This window comes from Eucyclogobius newberryi, unplaced genomic scaffold (genome assembly GCF_026437365.1).
Source record: "Eucyclogobius newberryi isolate DKJ021-1_F unplaced genomic scaffold, fEucNew1.0.hap1 SCAF_90, whole genome shotgun sequence".
NCBI lineage: Eukaryota > Metazoa > Chordata > Actinopteri > Gobiiformes > Gobiidae > Eucyclogobius > Eucyclogobius newberryi.
The window spans coordinates 330,867-356,844 of NW_027316533.1; the positions used below are offsets into that span (position 1 = coordinate 330,867).

The 25,978-nt window shown below is 41.8% G+C and overlaps 1 protein-coding gene across 1 annotated transcript in view; it reads right to left on the reverse strand.

Moving 5' to 3' along the window:
* cdc42bpab (CDC42 binding protein kinase alpha (DMPK-like) b) overlaps positions 1–25,978 on the reverse strand; it is a gene marked incomplete at its 5' end in the record, with an annotated part of 33,965 nt that overhangs the window by 3,817 nt on the left and 4,170 nt on the right. The window contains 28 exons of the mRNA XM_072439535.1: positions 806–880; positions 1,780–1,937; positions 2,689–2,806; positions 3,347–3,464; positions 3,990–4,113; positions 4,399–4,483; positions 4,682–4,779; positions 5,364–5,578; positions 6,427–6,551; positions 7,539–7,792; positions 7,865–7,927; positions 8,442–8,661; positions 9,174–9,255; positions 9,368–9,507; positions 10,227–10,363; positions 10,506–10,611; positions 10,703–10,786; positions 11,651–11,770; positions 12,442–12,477; positions 14,172–14,219; positions 14,399–14,475; positions 17,925–18,016; positions 18,184–18,332; positions 18,407–18,512; positions 20,252–20,376; positions 23,392–23,497; positions 25,094–25,341; positions 25,774–25,884. Of these exons, the coding sequence (XP_072295636.1) occupies positions 806–880; positions 1,780–1,937; positions 2,689–2,806; positions 3,347–3,464; positions 3,990–4,113; positions 4,399–4,483; positions 4,682–4,779; positions 5,364–5,578; positions 6,427–6,551; positions 7,539–7,792; positions 7,865–7,927; positions 8,442–8,661; positions 9,174–9,255; positions 9,368–9,507; positions 10,227–10,363; positions 10,506–10,611; positions 10,703–10,786; positions 11,651–11,770; positions 12,442–12,477; positions 14,172–14,219; positions 14,399–14,475; positions 17,925–18,016; positions 18,184–18,332; positions 18,407–18,512; positions 20,252–20,376; positions 23,392–23,497; positions 25,094–25,341; positions 25,774–25,884 (3,420 nt within the window). The remainder of the gene's footprint in view (positions 1–805; positions 881–1,779; positions 1,938–2,688; positions 2,807–3,346; positions 3,465–3,989; positions 4,114–4,398; positions 4,484–4,681; positions 4,780–5,363; positions 5,579–6,426; positions 6,552–7,538; positions 7,793–7,864; positions 7,928–8,441; positions 8,662–9,173; positions 9,256–9,367; positions 9,508–10,226; positions 10,364–10,505; positions 10,612–10,702; positions 10,787–11,650; positions 11,771–12,441; positions 12,478–14,171; positions 14,220–14,398; positions 14,476–17,924; positions 18,017–18,183; positions 18,333–18,406; positions 18,513–20,251; positions 20,377–23,391; positions 23,498–25,093; positions 25,342–25,773; positions 25,885–25,978) is intronic.

A 25,978-nucleotide genomic window follows, 5' to 3' on the forward strand; every position in this document is an offset into this window, starting at 1 on the left:
GTTACACGCAGCTGAATGTTACACGGAGCTGAATGTTACACGGAGCTGAATGTTACACGGAGCTGAATCTTACACGGCGCTGAATGTTACACGGTGCGGCTTTAAGTAAATATTAGAAATGTAGAGGAGCACACATACCACAGTTTGAGAACCACTGTACTGGAGTGTGGACATCAACAGATAATAAAGCACTTCACAGAGCTAAATACAGATGTGACAGCTCCACAAACACTAAATACACCAGAGGTTTACAGATGACAAAAACAATGTCATAAAACAAGTCATATGTTGAATATGTATTCAACTACTACAGTACTCTAAAGGCCAAACCTTCATCATTTTGATGGAGGTATCAAAGAAACCGAATATGACAAATGAACACATACATGTCTCAACACAAAAGCAAAGGTTTATTGACCTCTAATGATCAGGTCTTAATGTTTTATTGAACCGTATTATCCTTTTTCTTTACAGTAACATTCATTTTAGAAGCCCTTTTCTGAAAACCAATTCCACTCTTGTGTTCAACTCAGATAATGTGGCTCTGACATTATCCCGGCACAAACACAAACCATGCAGCAGCGTCACAAAATGATCTGTGATTGGTTAAAGCAGTTTGGACGATGAAGCGCCGTGCGCTGTGATTGGCCGATGAGCAGCAGGTGCAACACTGCAAAACATGAGGCGTCATTCACTGAGCGCAGCACAACCAGAGGGGGCGGGGCCAGTGGTCATGTGACTTCATGAGGGGTGCGGGGCGTCCTGTCCTAAACCAGAGCGAGAGCGCGGGGCGGAGTGTCTTTACCTTCATCTTACTAAGCAGTGTCCGCAAAGCCCTTTTCAGATCAGGGGTCTTCTCCGACGGCGAAACGGCCTGCCACTGCAGAGGAGAGCACACTGAGCACTGCCCACACACCACGCAGGCGGGCAGGCGGGCAGGGGCACAGGGAGGTACAGGAGGGGCAGAGGAGGGGTACAAGAGGGGCACAGGAGGGGCACAGGAGGTACAGGAGGTACAGGAGGGGCACAGGGGGCACGGGGAGGTACAGGATATACAGGACGTACAGGAGGGGCACATCGAGGTACGGGAGGGGCACAGGGAGGTACAGGAGGTACATGAGGGGCACAGGATGGCACAAGGGGATAGCTCACAGACGTACACAGGAGTCACAGGGCATCAGGCAGGACATGGGCCTGATGGGACATGACATGAAGTGGACGGCGTTCAGCGGGAGGGTTGTGGGAATGGAGCCTTGGGATGATCAGGGTCCAATATGAACATTAAGAGGAGAGATGGATCTAATTCTGAAACGGCCTGGAGAGCGGAACACGTGTGCCACCACCTGCCGTCTATAACCCACTCTACGCAGCACGGGGGTCTAACAGAGCAGCGAGAGGTGGATGGGTCCACGGAGGAGCTCGGATTCTACATCAAACTATTAAAGCCACTCAGAAGCAAACACATCACACATGTTTGAGTTCAACACAGTTCTGAACCAGGTCAGTGATGAAGCGGAGCATGCTCCTCCCACACAGAGGGTCCATCCTTTACTAATGACCACATTCTAGTTCACATCATTCTATTGGCTCATGTGTGACAGGCGGGGAACAGGGAAGGCTACTCTTAATTTGTTCCATTTTGTGTATGAATTTAGAGGTATAATGAACCTCGAAAGTAAATGATGGGGTTCACGTTGCTAAGATACTGGTACATGAGATTCCCCTGTCCCCCGGCCGAGCGTCACACTGTAGAGTCCGGGAGCAGACGTCAAGACTCACCTCGCGGTCGAACTGCGAGAGCGGCGCGTCGCCACAGTCCATGCCCCCGCCCGAGGACAGCGAGCTCTCCGAGGGCGACGTCATGGTCTGCCGTTTGGAGCTGTAGCTGCCTCCGGACAGTTCCCTCCGCAGAGCACTGCCGTTCTGAGAGGAGGAGCCTGCCACAGGAGAACACCAGGGTTACAGCACAAAGAGCAACAACCTTTATAACCTACAGCAGAATATGTACTCATTAGGGTTATTGTGAGATGGCTGTTTAATAATGTGATCAATATTACTGCGATATTTCAATATACTTTTTCAAACAATATTTTTTTAATTATAACAAATAAGTTCATGTCAAACAGTCTTCAAATAAAAAGACTAAATTAAGGCCAATTTAAACTTAAGATTAGAATACAAAACAGCCTTTTTCAAAAAAAATACACTTCTGTCACATGGAGGACCTTAATGTTATTGAGATATAATTAAGTTTGATCAATTATTGCAATGACAATAACTGTTACAATACATTGTGCAGCTTTAGTAGTAATCTAAAGTAGAATTTTAGTAGTTTGATCAAATCCATTCGCAAAATGTAATGTTTTCTCCAACAACACAAATTAAAAAGGTGTTGGAGTGGTCAGATAGTAGGAGTGGTCAGACGGTAGGTGTGGTCAGACAGTAGGAGTGGTCAGACGGTAGGAGTGGTCAGACAGTAGGAGTGGTCAGACAGTAGGTGTGGTCAGACAGTAGGAGTGGTCAGACAGTAGGAGTGGTCAGAGAGTAGGAGTGGTCAGACGGTAGGAGTGGTCAGACAGTAGGAGTGGTCAGACGGTAGGAGTGGTCAGACAGTAGGAGTGGTCAGACAGTAGGGGTGGTCAGACAGTAGGGGTGGTCAGACAGTAGGAGTGGTCAGAGTGCACTCACGTATGCCCAGTCCACTGCTGGCGCTCATGGACCGGCCCGGCTCGCCTCTGTTCTTGGTGATGGAGGGAATACTGACCGAGCCGCTGAAGCCTGCACGGTTCTCCTGGACACGCACGTTCTGTTATTCACACAGACACACACACAAAGACAGACACATACACACACACAAAGACAGACACAGACAGACACAGACAGACACAGACAGACACAGACACAAAGACACACACACACACAAAGACACACACACACACACACACACACACACAAAGACACACACACACACACAGGGGGGGAGAGAGTGCAGGAGGTGAAGGTCGTGCATCCACATCTAACTCTACAGCGAGCAGCCAAGTGGTGATTTCAAACATGCAACATTTCGAACTAAATGTTGAGTTTGGATTGCAACACGTCAAGTACGATTGAGGCGTGGGACAAAATACTACACATCAAGCTAATCAAAAGAAGACATATTTCAAAATGTAATCATCTGCGAGGTCTGGACACATTTTGCGTTCACATCTTTTCCGTAGGTGACTTTGACCGGCTTAAACTTGAAATAAACTTGCCTCGTCGCGGTCATCATTTTACAACTTGTGTACATGTTTTAGCAGCTTGTGGGGTGATTGTGTGCTGAGGTGAAATAGTGCCCCGAGCGTACCATGGGCAGGTCCTTGAGGATCTGGATGCCGTCGCCTGGTCCCATGTGAGCCACGTGGTTAAAGTTGGTCGGGTTTGAGATCAGTTTGTTCCTCATCTCTGGGTCTCGCAGCATCTCTCTGTAAAACACACAGACGACAAGAACTAAGTCTACTTTCTAGTTATTTTTTATTATTAATATTGTTTTTAGCACCCATTTACTTTATTTATACAGCACATTTTATAAAGTGCTGGCAAAACGATTTCTCTACCACTGCTCATCAAAAATAAAGCGGATTGCATTCAAGATTTTATTGAGCAATTTGTTTTAGCATTTTACTGCCATTTCCAAAGTCTTAAACGTGCATCTAAATGAGCCACATCACACTCCTTTTGCTTATATTACTTATTCATGAACCTGTTACAATCCTGATTTGCCCTATACATTCTTACCCACCAACTAATTCCCGCTCACTTGAAAGTAAAAACCTTTTTTATCCTTTCCAAATTTCACAAACGATGTTCCAGTCCCACATTGCTCGTTTCGTTCTGTTGTTTTCTTTGGATTATGTGCTACATTTGTCTTTGTGACGCTTTGATGAGACTGTACTAGCATGTTTTAACCTACTGAAGGTTTTAGATTTGGGCTTTAAAGTGTGTCTTACCTCCTCTGCTGCAGCCGCTCCTCCTCTGGGACTCTGAAGGAGAAGCGTCTCTTGTTGTTCATGCTGCGCACCATCTGCTTCCTGCTGTTGTCGGACGTCTCCGGGACCACCAGCTCGTCTCCCTCTGAACACGACGACAAGTTTGGAGTTGAGTAAGAGCCAGGTTTGTCGATGCAATCAATTTAACTTTAATCAAGATGGTAAGTCTAAGTAAAAGCATGTGGTTTGGAGAGCAGAGTTTGGGCATTTGAGGAAGAAATTATGTTAAAATTGCACCTTGAAAGTCTGTGTTTGTTTTCAGGAAATTAATATTGAAAGCCATTATTATTTGTTGTTAGTACATAATAAAATACAACTGAGTTTTGTCCAGGATTTTTAAATAAACAAAAAAGAAGCTGTTGAGTCTTACCGGCCATCTTGTTTCTGAAGTAGATGAGGCGAACCGTTTCCAGACCCAAAAGATTTAAAGATCCGTCCACATTCAGAGGACGCACCTGTCAAAGAACAACACACTTAAACGAAAGTTTCTCTCTGGAAACTCTTTATCACAACTTGAAATGCACAGGATTTCTTTTCACTTCATGGAGGCATGGAATTTTTTTTTTTTAAATACTGATGATATTCGTATACATTTGTTTTGTTTTACTGAAGACAATTTCAAAATGCTTTTGCCGCCGAGTCATGGGACAGACCTTCTTTAGAGGAATGGTCTGGATCCACTCCATGGTGTTCACATCGAACACATCCACCGCGTTCTCGCTGTACACTGACAGGTAGGGGGCGTTGTAACCTGAACACCAAAGGGAGAAACATTCAGATGAGGGGGTTTCAAACTATTAAAAAAAACAAAGAATCCTTTAAACATTGTCAGTGCTTTTAAATGAAACTCTCTTGTAAATGTAAAATGTTTCTTATTTGTGTAAATATTTTCATGATTTGTGTCCCTTTTCCATCTGGAAAGGAAAGGATAAATAGATCTCCAAACATTTTTATCCAAACATGACATTTTATTTTGCAAACATTTTTATGTAAATGTATTGAATAATTCGCCCCCCAAGGCAACTACTTTTGTGATTTTGGGCGCCAAAAAAAAAATTATTAATTGAATATTTCTAGTCGTAATTCTAGTTTCTGTTCATGAAAAAAAATTGCTTTCCTAATAAACTAGGGCTGGAACAATTTCTTCTTCTCAATCTTTCTCTGGGGCGCCCCCTTAAGAGATAAAAACGTCTCAGGCCCCAGATATTCATCTTGGGAAAATGAAAGTCTTCACAGGCCTTTTGTAATCAAACAATGAATCATAAGAAAAACGTTAGATTAATCAATAAGCAAAATAATTGTCAGTCCCAGCCCTCAAACATAATCGTCACTCACAGGCGGCGTTGGGCACCGCGGGCCACATGAGCTCCTGTTGCCGCGAGCGACGGCCCTGAGAGTCGACGTAGACCCCGATGGAGCTGAAGCAGAGGAGCAGCTCTTTACTGGAGATCTCCACGGCACAAAGCGCGTCCAGACTCTGCTGAGGGATGAAGGCCAGCGTGTGGTCGTCCGGGTGCAGCAGACTCACCGGTGACACGTCGCCATGGACACTGCGGAGCGGGGTAGTCACTAATGTTATACTTCGACATCATAAAGTATAAATGACCTCACTATTTATACTGACAAACTACAAATACTGAGCTCGTGCCGTCTCTCTCTGAGCGGCTCATCCTCGTCACAGTGAGTTCAGTTTCCTTCACTCTGGCTCTACGTTCAGGTTCCCCACAGCGAGGAGTAACAGATATAAGAACTCTTTTATTCCTGCCGACATTTCTATTTTAAGTAGTGATCGGGGCAGGAATGCACTTACTGTTTAAACTGATGTTCACCTTCTTCTTGTTGGTGGATATGTACTGTGTTTTATTTGAATGTGTCTTTGTTTCTCTCTTTCGCACCAAAACTAACTGAGCTAAAGGGGAAATAAGTGCATTTTGAAACATGTGCTAGTGTTTATGAACTCAAATTGACCCCACATATTTATTTTTTTAATTATAACACTTGAAAAAAAAAAAAAAAAAAAAAATGTATCAGCTCCTTATAGTGTATCAAAAGCAGAGAATGTCTTTCTTTCTGATGCAATTACATTTTGAAAAGAGCTGGCAAGGGTTGAACTGACACAAATTGTACTTGATATATTACTTCAAAATAGTAATACCAATTATTGTAAGCGAAATCTGTGGCAAGTTAAATTATGACATCTTAAACACAAAATCATAATCAACACTCTGGCTATGAGTAGAAACAAGATTATTTGTGTTTGTGATTTATTGCGTAAAGCACTATGAATTACTTTGTGTTTGTTTTGTGCTCTTTAAATAATCTCGCCTTGCTTTAAAGACAAATATAACAGGTTGTAATAATCTCTTGTTAGACGCTACACAGAGCAGCCGTGCATTACCTGTATTTAGTGAACCCGGACTGATATCCCACGTAGAGTCTCTCACTGAGCAGCCCCATCCACTGCACCTGCCCCGGGGCCTGCAGCTCCCGGAGACGCCGGTGACGCATTTTACTCTTGTTCATCTGGAACGGAAACGCAGACACGTTCAACACTTCAGTCGTCTGTTCATCCTCATAAGGGAAGACTCTTCTATTCAATTTAGTTAAACCCTTAAAGACAGACCCCACAATCTCTCCAACAAAAGGCTAGAGAACAAACTGCTCTGAAACTCTGCCCCCCCAAATGTTAATGATAATAAACTGTGCTTCGGCTTTTATACACTCATTATAACCTTTATCCTTCGAAGATTTCCCAATTAAATGAATAATGAATAATGCAAATACTCATGTCATAAATACCACTTTTCCAAATGCTCAATGTCACGATACAATGATAATAACAGTGATATATTGTACAGTTATTGTTGAATGCCTCGTCTTCTTCTATCGAATATCTTTGTTGTCCAGTATTTCCCAATCATGGGTACGAGGACGTCTGGAACTCTACATGAGCACTAAACACTTCAAAGAACATTTTACATTCAAATACTATTCAATTTCTTTCTTTTAACATCTGAAGTAAATGTTTCATCCTTATGTGTTTATCGTTTGAGGATTTTAGACATTTAGACACATCATCTTCGTGTCTGGATGACCCACAGGCGTCTGCAGTAGAACGCCTCCCCCCTCCCTCCACGACATGAAAAAGTGTTGGTTTTCTTGGTGGGTTTGTTTGTATTTGTTGTTTTATGTGTAAAAAATAAATTCAGGTTGTAAAAAAATTAGTTTTTGCTCTGCTCACTTTTTTTGAGGGTAGCACAGGAGTTAAAAACATACGTTAGAATTGCTAAATTAATATTAATCAGAAAAATGTTTATTGCCAGTGAACAAAATCCACAAACTATGAACGTGCCAGGTCGATATGGTGCAACATGAAACAATGAGTAATGATAGCAAAATATAAACTATGATTAAAATGAGACGTGTATAAAAAAACAGATGTATTTTCGAGTCAGGAGGCACTCGTGTGTGAAAAAGGAGGCACAGAAGTTTGGGAAATGTGTGAAGTACCTCGTAGCAGATGATCTGTCGCTTCATGGCCACACACAAACAGGTGAGGGCGCTGTTTCGCACCGGCCCGGACACAACGCTCGTGCAGCCTTTGGTCTCGGCCAGTTTGAAGGAGTCCGTCTCGCGCCCGTCCAGAGCCTGCGTGGGGAACAGGCGAACGTGACGATTCCTCCCCGAGATCACGGCCAGAAGCTGCTCCTGCGCAATCAGGTCGATGTGGTGCACCTTCTTATTGTCCCCGACGCGGATGATTTCTGAAGACGGAGGCAAAAATAAGTACGGGAGTTCAAGAGCAGATGGTTCATGCTGAAACTGATCACATTTACCATCTTTGGTGACGTGCACGACGAAAAGACCTTCCTCGTTTCCCAGGGCAACACGCTCATGGTCTGTAGAAAATGAAACAGAAAACATGTTAATCCTGTTCTCGCCGTTCCAGAGTATTATGTGCATTTTGATTTAACTGTACAGCAGACTGGATTCACCAAACTATTTTTTATTTCTTATAGAATTCGATCACAGTGTCATGATGTATAAAGATATTTGTAGGAGATATTGATTTTGTGGCCAGTTAACTGCCAACAACCAATCCTGTGTGACTGGAAAATAAAATAATTGAAAGCTAAAACTTTATTTTTGTGCTTAGAAATTATACTGTGAACTAGATTTATCGCAATCAAATTTGAATGCTGGCATTAAGCAAATTGCAATTCTTTCAATCCTTTGCAAACTTGAAAGTCTTATGTTTAAAACCTGCTAACTCTTGTATAAGTTTATCAGTTCATATCTAAGTCTTCTCTCGAATGTAAAGACGCTCGACATTTTCTAAATTAATTTGGCCTAAATCGTTCATCCCAGAACATGTAGCAGTAACATCCACATGTCCTGGGGGAGAGTCCTCACCTATGATGGTCGCAGACTGAGTGGTCTTGATGAGGGGCAGGGTGCAGTCGTAGGCCTCTTTGGGCACATACACAAAGCGCTCCTTCAGCTTGTTCTTCTTGAGGATTCGGTGCAGCTCGTTCAGGAGGCCCACCCACTTGTTCCGCTCCTGGTCGCTGTCGGCCAGGAGCAGAATGGACGTCTTGTTGCTGCTGCAGGGCGAGAGCTGCGACGCCGTGACCTGATCAACACACACACCAGTTTAATTCAGGCTGCAATTTAATACTGCTTGTTTTCTTTAGAAAAATGAACTTAAATGATTATTATTGAAATAATAAATTGTTGTATTGTCCAACGAAGTACAAAAGTAAAAGTACTGTGCTTAATTTAACACTACTTTACCGTCACAACATTTGAGAGCCAGTATCTCTACTTTCTACGACATTACGCTTTTCACTACAATACACTACACTAACCTTACTTTTCATATGGTTTGAGGACTTATTTTGGTTCATTTTGCAATATTAAGCTTTGAGCAAAAAAAAATACACATAAAATTCTTTACAAAATTCAAAATGATTCATCAATATCAGTACATTTAACAACTACATAGTTTTCAAAATCAGGTTTGAACTACATTTGTTGAAGTGAGTTGAAAACTAACATTAGCTGTAAAGTATCTATGCATTAGCTTTGTATTGTAACTGTAATTACGTAGTAATAGTCTCCCTAGTCTTATATATATAGTCTTACCCTGAATATACATGGGATGTCTTTGCGGCTGGCGTGGATGACGTCTGAGGCCAGAACAGAACTGACTGAAAACTCCTCGTCCCTGAACAAAAAAACATGATCAGTTTTACAGAAAACAGTCTTGCTACAACATTTTTGTTTCATCGTCAGTAAAAACGTCCCACAACAACAATATTAAACGTGCGTAATCTTGCCTCATGTCGATGACTTGGCTGACGACGACGCTGGGCTGCGAGGCTTTGCCCTCTCCGAGTTCGTACAGGAACAGTTTAAAGTCACAGACCACGGCCATCGCCCTCTGCCAGCCTTTCTTCACCCCTGTGGGCTTCGGGACCTGCAACATAATGAACATGCATGATGATGATGAAGACTGGTAATCCTTTTGGGACAGGTCATTTTTTTATGTTTGGTAAATGTCAGAGTTGAGTTAAGCCAGTAATATGAATCTCATCTCAGTAAATCAATATTTCTCAAAAATGTATTTCACAAAATCTATAAATCAAACTTATAACATTTAGCAAACAGAGTGCTAATATTTCACTATCAAATCAAGTGCACAACAGTTATTCTTGCCATAAAACCAGCAGTGTTTCATGCATCTTAAAAGGTTCTGAAACCAAAGTTTAACTGGCTTAAAAACATGAAAAACAGAAACAAGTCCATTATAACCGGTTTACAGCAGTTCAGCCGAGTTATTACTCACATTGTTAACGCATTCCAAGCACTAATTATTCACTGAGATGAGTTTATAAGAACGTTTCACAACTTTCAAATGCCGGAGAGTCACGGCAACGCTTACAACAACTAGCATGCTAACTTTGCACTTCCTGGTCTCATTTAGAGCCGCTTTTCTGGGGCTGAACTGGGGCAAGACTATTTTTGCACAACTACCTGGACAAACATCAGATACAGCCTCTTTAATTCCAATAATCAAATCATAATATATTTTGGAGTGAATCTATCACTGGTTTAGTCTTTATGCGGCCATTTGTAGGGCCATGGGGGAGAACAGTAAGAATATGTGGGCGTGATAATGAAATACATGTGACTCACCCTGACAGTGCCCTCGTACGCTGTGCCGATGCCCCGCTGTGGGTCGATCCCCAGAGGGCCCTTGGTCTGGTCCTGGGGCACCGGACAAACCGCGGGAGCCTTGTCCGCACACGTCACATGACACGAGAAGTTACACACTGCAAAGAAAGACGCCCAATTTGAACATAAAACAGACGTTGTGGCTGTATCCATTTACAATTTCATCAAAATCACAAATTAAGTATTAGAGAGATTAAAATTGTGGTCGCAAATAAATGTTAAAAGTTTAAGTTTGTATACCTTCACACGTGCAGCCTTGGCGTATGAGCCCCACCATGAGGGATGTGCATTGGTTACATTTGGTGGGCGTGTTGAACGTTTTCACTACAAACTGATGAGCTTTGGGCTGATTGAGTAAAGGGGGAAAAAAAAAAAAGACATTATTTTTCCAGCACTATTGGAGAAATAAAACTGTGGTGAGTTGTTTTGTAGTAAACCTTTGGAGAGGAACGTCCGATGCTGCCGTATCCTCCTGATCTCATGGTGGGAGTCTGGACATTTCGGCCCGGGTGGTCTATCAACTGCAAGACCAAAAAAAATACATACGGTTTAATGCACACATCTTGAGAGATTTGTCCTAGTTGAAATATATTTAAATTGTACAGGATTGCCGTTACACTAGGGCTGTAGCAGACTAAATAAATTCTTGCTCAACTAAAGACGGTGTCGATTAATTGACTAAAGGGGGCGTGGCGCTGGCAAAAGCTTTGAAAATAATTAAGATCTCGCACAGAAACTACTTTGTGAAGTGAAGATGCAGATTAAAACTGTCCGGTCACAGTATAGTCTGCTATAGCAACTACGTAAAAGTCGTTTAGTAACATTTAGATGTCACGTTGCATATGGTTTACCTAACAGAGTGGTTTACAAGTTTAGTATTAGTTGAAAAATAAGAAGATATTCTGTCCACACATGGGGAAATTTCGGTGTTACAACGCAGTAGATACAGGGGGAAAATTGAAAGTTTGAAAATAAAAGAACTCTTATAAACAAAACAGAAAACTCTTATTGACAAAACTCCTCTCATATCTTAATAGGGAATGGAGTAAAAAAATAAAAAATAAATAAAATAAAGTAAATAATAATAAAATAAAGTAAAGTAAAAATGGCTAGTATAAGACTAAATAATACTAACAGTAAGTAAACACTCTTATTTACATCAGTTATATGCTCATGAATATGGCCTAGAAACAGTATGACTTCTTTAAACGGCAATATTTTGGTATTGGCGTTGAATATACAAAATAGTAAATTAAATAAAAATAGTTCCGGTATGTCTCTTTACCATAATACTAATAAATCGGAATTTATGCCAAGTCTTATGACAATATTCTTCTGACTTATTAGAACTCAAGTGCCCGTAATGCTTTAAATATCCACAGTACCTCCATAGGTTCCATGTCACTGGCCATGGAGGGTGATCGCGAGCGGTTCTTGAGCAGAGCTTTGGGGTCGTCTTCTCTGGAGGGAGTGTTGGAGGGCATGAAGTTATCAATGGAGTCCCCCTGAGGAAGATAAAGAAACACCAACAACAACGTAAATATACTACATTCTCAAATATCAGAGGGGGGAAAAAAAGAGGATGGAAAGGAAGAGATTGATATTGACAGTTCATGCCAAGTATTTTACAGTCAACGCAGTATTTCACTGTCAATTTTTGACTCCAATCAAAAATTTCACAGTCGCTTTTTTAAAATAGGCCTCAATCAAGCATTCTTCAAACAACATGCACAGCTATTCCAAAAGCACAAACAAGCAAGACACACTGGGTGAAAACAAAAGCATAGCCCACTCTCACACGGGTCATACCATGTAAACTGTTCTAAAGTTACACAAAAGCTAGTTTCATACCATTTTTGTTTTATATTTTATAAATTAGTCATTGTCTGGCTGACGTTTCAGACTTGTTTCAGGGTTTAACAGTTCAAATGATTCTAAATTCAGGTACATAATCAGTTAGTTGATTATAGTATTGTCAAGTTGAGATTTCACATGAGTTGACCCGATTACCATTTCCAAAAAGCAAGAAGATATTGTAGATATGTGGATAATGTGGAGTAGCAAATGACCAGGCAGCCACAGCACAAACACACGCAAAAACTCACTCACTCACTCACTCACGCACACAAAGGTCAAACCACCACAACAATCCTAGCGTTTCAAAGATGATGCTTACACGTCTGCTTTTAGCCGGGCCAACGGAGGGCGAGCGCTTCAGTGGAGGAGAGAGGGAGGCAAAGAGGTGGCACAGACATAAGTGAACAACAGGCGAGGATTAAGCAGCAAGGAAACACTGAAGTGCCGGTCAAGAAGTTTGGAAACCATTTCTAGTGGTACTCAAGAGTCCAATTTTCATTACTTTTCATTTAGATTTAGCACTTCTTGATCAAATTCAGCTCTAGATAGTTAAATGGTATAGAGAACTGCCTATGAATTATTTCCCATCGAGTTTTGTTATTGGTTTAGTAGTAGTTAAGGTAATCAGTTTAGGTTTATTCCAGTTTTAGGGTGGTTTTAAACGTATTCTGTTTAGTCCTGGTTTGAGCCCAGTTTGGTCCAGATGTAGACTGAGTTTGGCCTTGATCTAGTCCTGGTTTAGTCTAGTCCCAATGTGCATAAAAGATATTCTTTTTTCACCTGAATGAAAGGAAATATTTCTGAGGTGGTTTGAAATTTCGAGAGTTTCCTAAAGTGTATCCAAACTTTTGACAGGCTCTGGAGGAGAATGAACTACTGTGGAACAAGGGCTGGGAAAAAACAGAACGACACACAAGTGAAAAGAGGAGGAGCATGTGAGGTTAATGAGTTGACAAATGGACAAATGGAGGATCTAACGGTAAAAGCATCGGCCGATCAGATTTAACCGACGAGCTTACAAAGTAAAAAAAGAGCCAGCTCAAAAGGCAAGTGTACTGTGATCATTGTCAACGTTCACAGTACACTCCAGGACCAAAAGGCAGTGGAGGTTAATGCGGGTGAAGCTACTGCAGCAGTCTTTTGTGAATCCTAACATGGAAACCTGACATGCATTTGCAAACGGATTTCCTTTTATAGTTGCAAAGTTCACTTGCTCATAGTTCAGCCAACAAGAAATGCCATGCCACTAGGAAACAGTTGCAGCGGGCATTTGAAGTCATCGCTTTATTGGTCTAAATTATAGGGCTGTACGATTTGTATTGTAACTAGTTGACTATAAAATATACTTATAGTGGGGTTTTCTGCTCATCTTAATCATTATCTGGACTGTACAGACTATAAAACACATATGGAAGGACATTTTATTACAAAGACAGTGGCATTAATACATCTGTCAAAAAAGCAGAGACTATTTCAGATTTTCATCAATAACTCACTTTGTTCGGAGACATTCTCTATCTAGAAGCCTTCAATCACTATGTTTCAACCTTTATTTGTTAAAAAATGTACATTAGAAATAACTGACTATTAAATGAATTGTTAGTGACAGCCCTACTAAGATAATTTAACTATGAAGGGTTAACACTGGCCCGATCAAATGCCATAAATCTGAATGAACGGACCCCAGATGTGACTCTGTTAGAGGCGGCAAGATAAAATATTAGACACTATTTTAGTAAAAGGTTACCGGAACAATTGACTTCTTTACTTAACATGTTTATTACACATTTGAAGAGTCTAACGCTCACTTCATGGCTCAGTGGTGCGTCTTGTGCAGTACATTTGTGAGCTCGACCTGCAAAGCTCGGGGTTCACACTGAGCTGGTGAACGCTATAATCTTGACCTTAACTGTCTTCATTATTTCTACTGTCGATGGTCCTTGTGCTGAGGCCCAAACTGGCAAACATTCAAATACACATCTATGCTATATTTTGTTTCTAGGTAACTATCACATATAGTTTGCCTGTTGAAGCTACAAACCAACTTACGTCTTCCCAAAACTCAACTAAAGAAGAGGAGGACGAGGAGTAAGAGTCCTGATGGTGCAGAGAATGAAGCAAAAGGAGGAACCAAAATAAAGAAAGTCATGTTGAAAACAGAAAACTTGAAATAAAAACAATGATTAAAAAGACACAAGAACAGACTGGGCGGGTAAACAATTTAAAAATCTAAAATGGGTACGGGACAAACTGCTAATTACTCGCTGAATACTTACATCAAACTGATCCAGGGCTGAGGTGGGAGCGTTGAGAAAAGCCAGGAAAGAATTCTGGGAATCTTGGTGCTTGACACCTTCAAACCCAAGCAGAGGTTTAACCACAGAATAAGGAAGCATTAAAGAGACTTACATTAAAACAAGTCACAGGACGGCTTCATATGACCCAATTTACAAAGCACTAATCTGCAGAGCACATGCTTTTATTCATACAAAACAGATGAAAAGAAAGGCCCAAACACGTCCTTCACCGGTGTAATAAGGTGACGTAACATGGATTTTAAATGCTAAGTAACAGTAACATTTTCATACTAACTGATACTAAAACTAGTTTCAAAACTAGATCCTAAATTGGGCAAATGTGGAAACAAAAATTTAATAAAATCACATAATCAAAAAATCTTTTCCTGAAGAGTTTTAGAATGATCTTGAGCTTTATCAGAACTAGTACAAGACCACATGGTAACATGAACGATGGATTTAAAACCTATTTCCTATAGAATTTGAGTTTGACATTTTTATAACATGACTACACTCATCATAAATAAAACTCATGCAACAGGTTTTTCTGAACACTCTATTCATACTTCAACTTTTCTGTAATTTCAACCCAAGTGAACAGAGACATAGAAGTAACTTCCAGAATCAGAATCAGGTTTATTGCCATTGTCAATGAACAAAATTCACAAATATAGGAACTTGTCCTGGTGATTCGATGCAACACAAACAACAAAACATTGAACAATGAATACAAAACAATGAACAATGAATAGCAACCAGATATATAAAAAGAAGTAAGTAAAGTTAAAATAAGGTTAAAAATAGGCATGCTATGTACATAAATAAAATATGTAGTGCAAAAAGAAGCCTCCTGCCTGAGGGGAGTGGCTCAAATAGTCTGTGTCCAGGCTGAGAAGGGCCAGGCTGTGATCCGACCTGCACGTCCCAGAGCCCTGGAGAAGGTCCAGCAGAGATGGAAGTCTGCGGCCGATCATCTTCTCAGCAGAGTGCACAATGCACTGTAGTCTCTGTTTGTCCCTGGCTGTGGCTCCAGCGTACCACACGGTGATGGAGGAGGTGAGGCTCGCCTCAATGATGGCCGTGTAGAACTGCACCATCATCTCCGTTGTCAGCTTTGCTTTCCTCCGCTGCCGCAGGAAGTACATCCTCTGCTGGGCCTTCTTGATGAGGGAGCTGATGGTGGGCTCCCATTTGAGGTCCTGGGTGATGATGGTGGCGAGAAAGCGGAAGGAGTCCACAGTGGAGATAGGCGAGTCTGAGATGGTGAGGGGGGGCTGGGGGCTTTGACTTTCCTGAAGTCCCCGATCATCACCACTGTCTTCTGGGCATTGACCTCCAGGTTGTTACCGCTGCATCAGGACACCAGTCAGTCCACCTCCCTCCTGTAGACAGACTCATTCCCGTCCGAGATGAGCCTGATGAGGGTGGTGTCGTCCACAAACTTGATCAGTTTTATGGAGTCGTGGCTGGAGGTGCAGCAGTTTGTGTACACGGAGAAGAGCAGGGGAGAAAGTACACAGCCCTGTGGAGCTCCTGTGCTGATAGTCCGCGTGTCTGGGACATTCTTCCCCAGCCGCACGCACTGCCTCTGATCCGTCAGGAAGTCGGTGCTCCCCCTCCAGGTGGAGTCAGGCACGTTGAGCTGGAAGAGCTTGTCCTGGAGCAGAGCAGGGAGGATGGTGTTGAATGCAGAGCTGAAGTCCACAAACAGGATCCTGGCATAGGTTCCCGGGGAGTCCAGATGCTGCAGGGTGAAGTGGAGTGCCAGGTTGATTGCGTCGTCCAGACCTGTTGGCTCTGTAGGCGCACTGCAGGGGTCCAGCAGGGAGGAGGTGAAGGACTTGAGGTGGGGGAGGACGAGGCGCTCAAATGACTTCATCAGCGTCACAGGTCTGTAGTCATTAAGTCCAGTGATCCGGGGCTTCTTGGGGACAGGGACAATGATGGACGACTTGAAGCAGGCTGGAACATGGCATGACTCCAGGGAGGTATTAAAAATACCAGTGAAGACAGGGGCCAGCTCGCCTGCGCAGTGTCATAAAGGCGCAACGGACGATTTTTCGGCGATTTGAGAACGCAGGCGGAAGTGCGCATGCGCACTCCCCCGTGCGGACTGATACAACACACACGTGCGTTTGTTTATTAGCGCATCGCATCTCTCGTCTCCCGTAGATTTCTGTCCACGTCTTCATTTTGCCCCATACACTGAGGGAACTATATTATGATAGATCCATGCGCTTAGGCAAGCGGAAACGTGGGGACGAACCGCACGCGGCTGCAGGTGAGCGATAGGTGCGTTTTATGATTGATACGTGGCAGGACTAATGATTTATCCACGCCACGAGGAAATATGATAAAAAAAAATTGCTGAAAAAAATCGTCCATTCCACCTTTAAGGTGGACGGGGTGACACCGTCTGGTCCAGCAGCTTTTTGAGGGTTGGATTTCCGAAATAGTCTGCACACATCATGTTCCTGAACTGTGAGAGGGGTGGGGGAGGAGGGAGGGACCGGGGTTGGGTTGGCAGAGGTGGGGGAGGGGGTGTCAAATCTACAGTAGAAAGAGTTGAATTGCTGAGCCAGTTTTCTGTCATCTGCAGAAGGGGGGGCTCTGGGCTTGTAGTTGGTGAGAAGCACACTCCACAAAAGACAGGGTTGTTGTTTGAGAACTGCTGCTTCAGACGCATATTGTACTGGAATCTAGCTCTCGACACCTCCCTGCTAAATCCGTACTTCGCATCTTTGTAGCCCTCTCCATCACCGGCCCTGTGCGCTGCCTACTTCTGCCGCCTCCTGCTCGCGCTGGGCGGGATGTAAACAGCAGCCAGGATGAACGAGGCAAACTCATGCGGCGAGTAGAATGGTTTGCAGTTGATGAGATATTCCAGATCAGGAGAGCAGTATTTGGAGATCACTGTCACGTCTGAAGACCAGACGTTGTTAATGTAGAAACAGACCCCGCCGCCACGTTGTTTTCCGGTGAGAGCTCTCAGTCGGTCAGAGCGGAGCAGTTGGAAACCCTTCAGCTCCACGGTGAAATCCGGGACGGATTCGCTGAGCCACGTCTCCGTAAAACACAACACAGGAAGAAGAAAAGTCTCGGTTTCGTCTCATCAGCAACGCCAGTTCGTCCAGTTTGTTGGGTAGTGAGTTCACGTTGGAGAGGAAAATCCCAGGTAAGGGCGTTCGCGTGCCTCGCTTCCTCAGCCGCACGAGCGCGTCTTCCTCTTCTGCAGCGTCTCACGATTTTAGCCAAAATAATAGCTATTTCTGCAGCCGATGCTAAAAAAAAACTGGAACTGTATCTGTATGAGTTATGGTCCGGATGGATAGGAGCTCTTCACAGCTGTAAGAGCACGCTGACACACAATTTACTAACAAAAAAATGACAAAACAACGAGCACCAAAACGCCGAGGCAGCCTTTAGCGGTGCCATCTTTTTCTTCTTCCGGCCACACATTGATGCTGGAGTGAATTGCTCAAAGACACAACAGAATTAGCTGTACCTCTGCGCAGTCTGAGCTCCTCCGTCTCCTTCTTCAGACGATCAATTTCAGCCAAAAGTTCCCCGTTCTTCGACTCCACATCCTGCAGTTTACTGTAGACACAAACAAAACCGTGATCAACACCACAACACGTGCCCAGGTTCGAGGACGTCTGAGTACAACAAAAATCATCTTCTCAACGCAACAATAAAGGCTACGTTTTTAATCAATTTCATGTCATGACACCGTTTGTTGATGCTCATATCTTGGATGCTCTCACCATTCAGTGGAGATGTGGTTGGCCTTGCTCTTATTCAGCTCATCCTGGATGCTCTGTTTGGCTCTGATCTCTGCGTCCAGAGCCGACTGCAGCTCCAGGCGAGCGGACATGTCCAGCTTGGCGAAACGGCGCATCTTCCAAGGCATGTCCTACGCAATAAAACGGTGTGAATTTGACTGCTTTGGTCAGAAACGTTGGCATTGTTACAGTAAATGGTCTTTACCGTCGCCCGCGCTCCCAGACTGGTATTCCTCAGTCCTTCCAGCTCTTCTGTCATCTTTGTGGCCAGAGCCTGAAGGTAACCGCGAGCGTCCTTCTCATCACTCACCCTGAAAAACACAAACATGTTTCTAAGCCAGACTTCATCGCATATACAACACAATTTACTGGACTTGTTATAGATCTTTTTTGGTTTTCTGTAAAGTCTTATTTAGTCTCTGCATCTACCCAAAGAGTAAGAGCTTATTCAGCTTTCTGATTGGACCACTGGCTTGATAATCGGCAATCTAAATCCAAATTTGTATAGTTGCAATAGTAGTCAAGTTATTAAGTACTTTCAAACTCTATAAACATTGCGATTCTGGGCCTAGTTTAACAGTTCATATTTTACTCTTCTCTCAAATGTTTATGCTCCTGGACATGTTTACAATGTGCACCTTGAACAGAATCCAACTATTAAATAAAATATAAATCACATGTCTAATAGCAATGTTTGTCGGAAAACTTGCTACTTGAGAACATAAGCAACTTCTACATATTGTAAAATGTTTGTAGATGTGAATGAATATTTTATCAGCTTATATTTAGGAACAACACAGATATAGATATACACACCTTTACAGACGCATGGCAAGTAAAACCAGCGCTACCTCTGGCTGACCACCGGGGGTCGCTGTGAACCATGAGAGCAGCAGTATCTGTGCATTCCCCTGATCTTTTTGGAACTCTGAAGCTCCCTGTCTGTGTATGTGTGTTGTGTGTGTGTGTGCTCTGTGTGTTAATGTGTGGTATGTGTGCTATGTGGAGCCCACAGCCTGGACGCAGGAGCTGTCAGCTGCACGGACGCAGGTCACTGGCTCTCTCATCTTTACAGGCATGTGCCAAATGTCCAGCCTCGAATTTACAGCGACATCCAATACATTTGTCGACAGCATAACATACGAGTCCGAGGGGTTGGCTGCGCTGACTCTTAGGCCGTCGATAGTAAAGCTCAGAGAATGAGCAGCCAGTCTGTACAGTGTGCATAACTAATGAGATGCCTTTATGGAAGAAACTGTATTTATAGAGACTAACTTTTAACTGTGAGAAAGTCGACAACACAAAATATTTGTAGTTGTACTTTGATAACTGTACTTGTCATATGGACAAACACATATGAATAGACCTTTTTTTAATAACTAAGATGGTGGCATTATTGATTCCAAAGGCCCAAATATAATAATCAATTTCCTTCAGTCATTGTATTCCACCTTACCTGGTAACACTTTATAATAACTACACTTGAAACAGCCTTAATAAGACAGACTTATTTCACAGATTGAGAAAACATCACACATCAGGGAAATTCAAAATTAAGTGTTTTGTTGATGGTCGGAGGGGAGAGGATTTCTTTTTGGATGAAGGAACAATGTTAGAACGTGGTTAAAAGTTAAAACCATGTTTGAGCTTTTAACTGAAAATGATTCAAGTAAAGTAACTACTTAATTAAGTAACCCAAATCCCTTAATTAATCTTATGCATCATAATCTGTCTCACACAAACCAACTTCATTTTCCCTTTCATTAGCTCTATAAATCTTTGGTCTTCCTCAAGGCTTCCTGTTTCCTGGCAGCGCGGACCTCAGCATTTTTCTGCCCAGACACTTAATATTTAACCTATGATATTTCAACAGTAGATAATGTAAGGGCAAAAAGTATCATTAGTCACATTATTAGTTTACAGTTTGGGAATGTGTTCTCTCTCCCGGACCTTTGATTGACAGGCAGATTAGCTCACCAGCTCACTATCTTAAAGTTATCTTCCAAGGATCTTTATTGTTTTTTTAGTTTAACTGCAGCGATCATCTTACCATTGAATGATCTCCGTGATCTGTGCCTCCCAGTGTGCCACGCTCTCCTTCTTATCGGCCAGCTCTCTCATCTCGTCCTCCAGCTGACGGTTTGAACTGTTCAGCTTCTCAAACATACTTGTGAGCTGAAAAAGACAACAGGAACAGGAGAGTTTGCTGAGGACTGGTGTTGAAGAGCATTTTCACTTTAAAATGTCAAAGGAAATTGTAAAAAAAACAAACACACACTTAAGAATTCAATAATAAGTCAGACCAAAGAACTGACTTAAAATGTGCTAAAGATAAACAAATAAACACATTTGGGCAATATTACTCTAGTAATAAAAAAAAAATGGCCAGAAAGGCAATTATATCACTTTTTTCAACATTTTATAAACCTAAATGTATCTAACAAATTTGAACACAAAAGTGCAATAATTAACAGTTAGGCCTGTCATGATACTATATCAACTTATTGTTCAATTAATGATTTCTTTGCACTATTGGGGAAATTAGTAGACATTTTTAATAATAATAATAAAGTAATAATATAGTATATTTAAAAGGGGTTTACTGGGATTATTCTGTTTAAGGGTTTACGTCTCATACACTTAATTGTGATATTTTCTGTAGCAATATATCGCACTTTTAATTTAACAGTGAATTTTATAACAAAAAGTGACTTAAGTAAACGTAACACCCTCATCCTCCAGATAAACAGGAAATCTTAAAGCTGTGGCCGAGGGCATAAAGTCACTCACTCATTGATTGTATTTCAAGTGAACGCTGCATTGTAAAGGCTGATTTCTTGGCACAGAGTCAAGTTTAGGTTGGACTGGGAACACTCCCTTTTCCTGCAGCTCGACAGAAGAGCCACACTGACACAAGTTGGAAGCTGCCCTTTAGTTGGAACAGAATGTTTGTTTTGTGGGCACAGATCTGCCGTCTCCTCTCTGTCAGGACTCTGAGGTAATCTGCAAGTCGGGACAGTCCCACGAGATTTAGCAACTTCATGTGCTCTGGAGCTACAGAACTAGAGCAGCTCCAAGGCCGTAAACTTTAAGCCTTGAATGGAAAGAAAAACAGACCTCACGCAGCAAATGTTACACAGCATACAGTATATATTCTTATACAAGTTCTTTTTAGCATTTTATTCAGAACAATTGTATTTTTATCAACGTAAATACTACCCCATAAAATAATTGTTTTTTTTTGTAAAGTAAAGCCTGTAATAGATTTTGAAATGGTGTGTCCCGATTATCATGGCGAAGATAACGGATTAATGATATCATGATAATTTTTAAATTGCTGATAGTTTAAAATATTACTAGGTCTGTAAACAAAAATTCTACCCAAAATAGACAGAATCATAACAGGTTAAAACTAGGGTTAAATGGGGAATTAACAGTAATTTAACTAAAACTAAAACCAAAAGACTTAAGATTATCAGGAGGAGTCTTTATGTCCAGCAGTGCAATTTGAACCAAAGTTCTAGTGTAGGAAAGGTTTCAAAGGTAGTCACAGCTGAACAGTGTTTGTGAAACTGAGACCTTACACAGACTTATTGCTAAGTAAACTACTCAATATAATGCTAATATTTAAACCTAGAAATGTTTTACTCCAGCAATATGAATCCAATTACAACAAGGTCACATCTGTAAAGCGTCCAATCCAAGACAGAGAGAGGCAGTTCAAAGACAAATCCGGGAAAACAATAATATTTTGAAACTGAAAGAATTGAGGTCTCGTCTTTGCTGCGCGGCCAGTTTGCACAAAGATCTAATCGGCCATGAGAACTGCAGCTTTTAAAACAATATCTGCTTTAAATGACAAATTCAATAGTGTTATGTGCTTATCATTTATATTAATATCAGATCTGACCCCCCCTCATGTGTCAAAATGCCTCCCACTTCTAAGACATTGTTGAAACTTGGGGCCGATTTCCATTTCCAAAGTCAACACAGTCTTTAATTCCTTCAGCGCGAGGAGGAGGAGGAGGAGGAGGAGGAGGAGGAGGAGGAGGAGGAGGAGGAGGGCGATGGAGGATATTGAACAGTGATTTCTTTGGCATCAGAGTTGGAATGCGATGGAGGTGCCCCAGGTAACCCCGACGCTAGCGGAGGGAGTGTGGCTAAGACCGAGCGGGTTTCAACACAATGGGGAGCACTCCTTCAACTAATGCCGAGTGGACAAACTGCAGGCCAGAGCATGGAAGAGGCAACAAAACAAAGTGGAGAAAACCTTTTTTTTAATGCATATTTTTGTCTTGGAGGCTGTTCTGCTCTTGCACAAACATCTTCTTTTAAAACTGCACTGTACCAAAGTATGAGTCAGAGAGTTGGATACTTAAGATGTCAGGATTAACTGACTTTGCCATTATTCATCATTATAAATGTCATGGTAGGATTATTGTAAGAATGTTTTGTAAGATAAGGCTCATCTACGCTCTAAAGTGCATTATAAAGGTCTGTCAAAGTTGGCAGTTGAGGAAAATAACTATTTATTAAATTAGATTTTAAAAAAACAAACAGAACTTCTTGATAGTCATTTTAGTTTCATGAATAATTACACACAGTGGATTAGAGACAAACCCTACCCTCACCGTGATTACACAGTGGATTATTGACAGAATGGGTTACGATAGACTTTTACTACTGCTGGGTCAATCTAATTTATTGTGACAGTATAAAATGTCCTCTCAAATATTTAATTGCCAAAGTCAGAAGTTTGGCTCCTGTTCTGCCAGAGTTAAAGTGACTTTGTTTAAAGCGTACTGCAGCAGCACATCTGTGAGTGGACTATAAAAATGTAGCCTACAAAGACTGAAAGTGGCTCCGAGACTTCTGTTAAAAAGGCCCAGATGGACCAACCAGTGCCAGTGAAATGTTTGTGTCCTCAAGACTTATTACACAACAAGCCGTTTTAAGAAACCTAATGTACAAATGTATCTGAATAACTATTATGATTTTATTGTTAACTATTATTGGAAACAGTGCCGTCCGCTACACTTCCCAGCTGTGGAAACACTGGTGTAGTTGTCTCTTAAGAGGTTATGGGCCTCTTACAGTTCTGTGTGGGTCCGCAGTAGAGATCTTTTTATTTTAAGATCACCAGTCATCTACTTGTATCCTTGTACTTGTATAAGTGTTTTGAGCTCTTACCTTATCGAGTTCACTGGACAGTTTCTTGTTTTCGTCCATGAGAATAACCCTCTCCCGCTCGTATTTCTGCTTGGACTCCGTCTCAAACTCCTCTCGCTCGCATTGGCTGAAGAAACAACATCCACACAACATTTAAAACCCATTACTAATGTTAAATATATTCAACTTCTGTCATTTTAAACGCAGGACCATCTTCTCACAATAAGCACTCAACGCACTGCGCAGCCAAGACCTTGTCGCATTTCCTCGAACTCTCGCCATTAAACCCAGGTAGACGTTTGTGCAATCCAAACACATTAATGCAGAATCTGATACGGTTTGAAAATGAATTAGGAAGCAGTGCGAGTAACCGGGCAGGAAGGGTAGACCAGCGGGTACAAAAACAAATCTCTAAGTCTTTCTGCTCAAAAACAAGATTGTATTAAAATTTGATTAGAGCAGCAGTTCAACAAAGTGGAATCCGGTGGCCTTAAGTACTTGGCGGGGGGTCCAGGGCAGAAAAATAAGTGGTTTCATTTCTCAGTACTAAATCTCTAGAGTTTAAACACGGAAAGGGGGCACTAAAAAGGTTGCTGCTACAGTGAGACGGTCTAAGCTGCATGGCCTGGTTTCCAACGAGCAGTAATATGTGGTCTGGTACATTGTGGCACGGTTTGATTGCACTAGCCGTACGTATGATTTAGAATTGATAGTAACAGAATAGTGATCGTACCATATGTGCTATTTTTTTGTCTTTTTTTTCATTGCGGGTGGAGTAGAAATACATAGTGATAGACTAATGAGGCATAAAAAGGGCAGAGCCGACCATCAGCGCAGTCAGAGATGCCCAAAGATTACGTTATGGGGCTGGGTGGAAACTGGCTAGAAATGTCTAAACTTTTAAGACAGGCACAAACAGACAATGGGAAACTATAACTGTTCACATTCATTACCTCTCAGAATCATCACTGTAAAAAACAACAACAACAACAGTAAAGAGTTAATCCAAAGCCCAATTTTCACCAAAAGAAAAACATTTTCACCCAATGCAGGCACATGAACACTAAAATGATCATGTAAAAAAGTTGATTACTCTCATCAGATTTACGTTTGACTACACAAAACGTCACTCTACTTAACCAGAGTAATAAAGAACTTTAAAGTACAAAACAGTGATTTATTTCGATCTGATACCAATGAGTTTTGAATTAAAATACATTGACACATCATTATTATCTCTTTACACCAGCTTGAACTGGACAAAAAAAATATTAAATGTGCAAAAAATGTATTAAAATTGATAAAACACTTTAAAATTCCTCTATTTTAGGTAGGTAACAAAGTATCAGTAATATTTTTGCAGGAGTACTGAGTGTTTCGACATATTGATATTTGATATTGATCTGTCCATCACAAATATATAATCACTTTGTAGCCATTTTATTTTACTTTACTTTACTTAAACCGTTTCTTATTTCATAAAAATCTTTGTACTCCATTATGTGTCTTCTTTTTTTCCCAAAGTATATTTATAACAGCTCTAAGGTGTTCGTATCTAAATCAAAGTGTTCTGAATTGAGAGTGGCCTTATCTGATTTACCCCGATAGTAAAGGCATTAATAAAGTTCAAAGGCCTCCTCTCTCTTTTTTACCCTGCCAAAAGTTTCTGCCAAACTTTGTGGAACAGAGCGAAGCACATTCACTGCCAGATCTGAAATCATACCTCTCTCGGCGGGTCTTGTCCAGCTTGTCCTTGAGCACCAGAATTTCCTTCTGCAGCGCCAGGTGTTGACTCTCTGCGTCCCTCAGCTCCTTCTTCAGGGCCTTGAGCTCGGAGCTGTGCTGAGCCTCTCTGCGGGACAGCTCCTCCTCGAAAAGCACCGTCTTCTTCTCCAGATCCCCGCGCAGCCGCCCCATCTCCTGAGACTGGTCCGCGGAGGGAGAGGTCGCAGTGGGACCAGGCGGCGTCAACTGGGACCACAGGAAGAACATTAAAATTGCACTTTAATCAATACATAAATCAATCTCAGCTCTGTGTAACAGCAGCAGAGAGAATTACACAGCAAAATAAACAAAGGCAGGCTAGCTCTCGGCCTGCTAATGTACGTTCGTGACTTAAAAACAACACTTATGAAGTAGTAAAACTGGGAAATTTGAAACGGAGTGTTTTGTGAAGCTCATAGAAGGAGCAAAGAGGTTATAAAAGACAATTTTGCATAATGTGTTCTTTAGCTTTGATAGTACTGTACTGAGAGAGAACTGGGGAGAAACTGCAAAGTAAAAATGATTATGATTAACCAACATTGACATTTATCGCTGTAAATAATGGCACCGCGAGTTGAACCAAAAGCCTTTATTGACGCAGCAGTGAAAGTATCTTTATTGTGTAGAGGTGATACTCACTTTGAGTCCCTCGAGCTCCTCCTCCAGCTGACGACTGTACTGCTCGTTTCTCTCTCTCAGCTTTCGCTCTTTCTGGGCCTCGGCCGAGTGCTCCTCGGCCTGAACCTCCATCTAATCACAGACAGAACGGTCAGATACTCAAAAACACATCATTGCAGTAAAGAGCAGACGCATTCATTTCACCTTTAAACGGACTATTTATTGG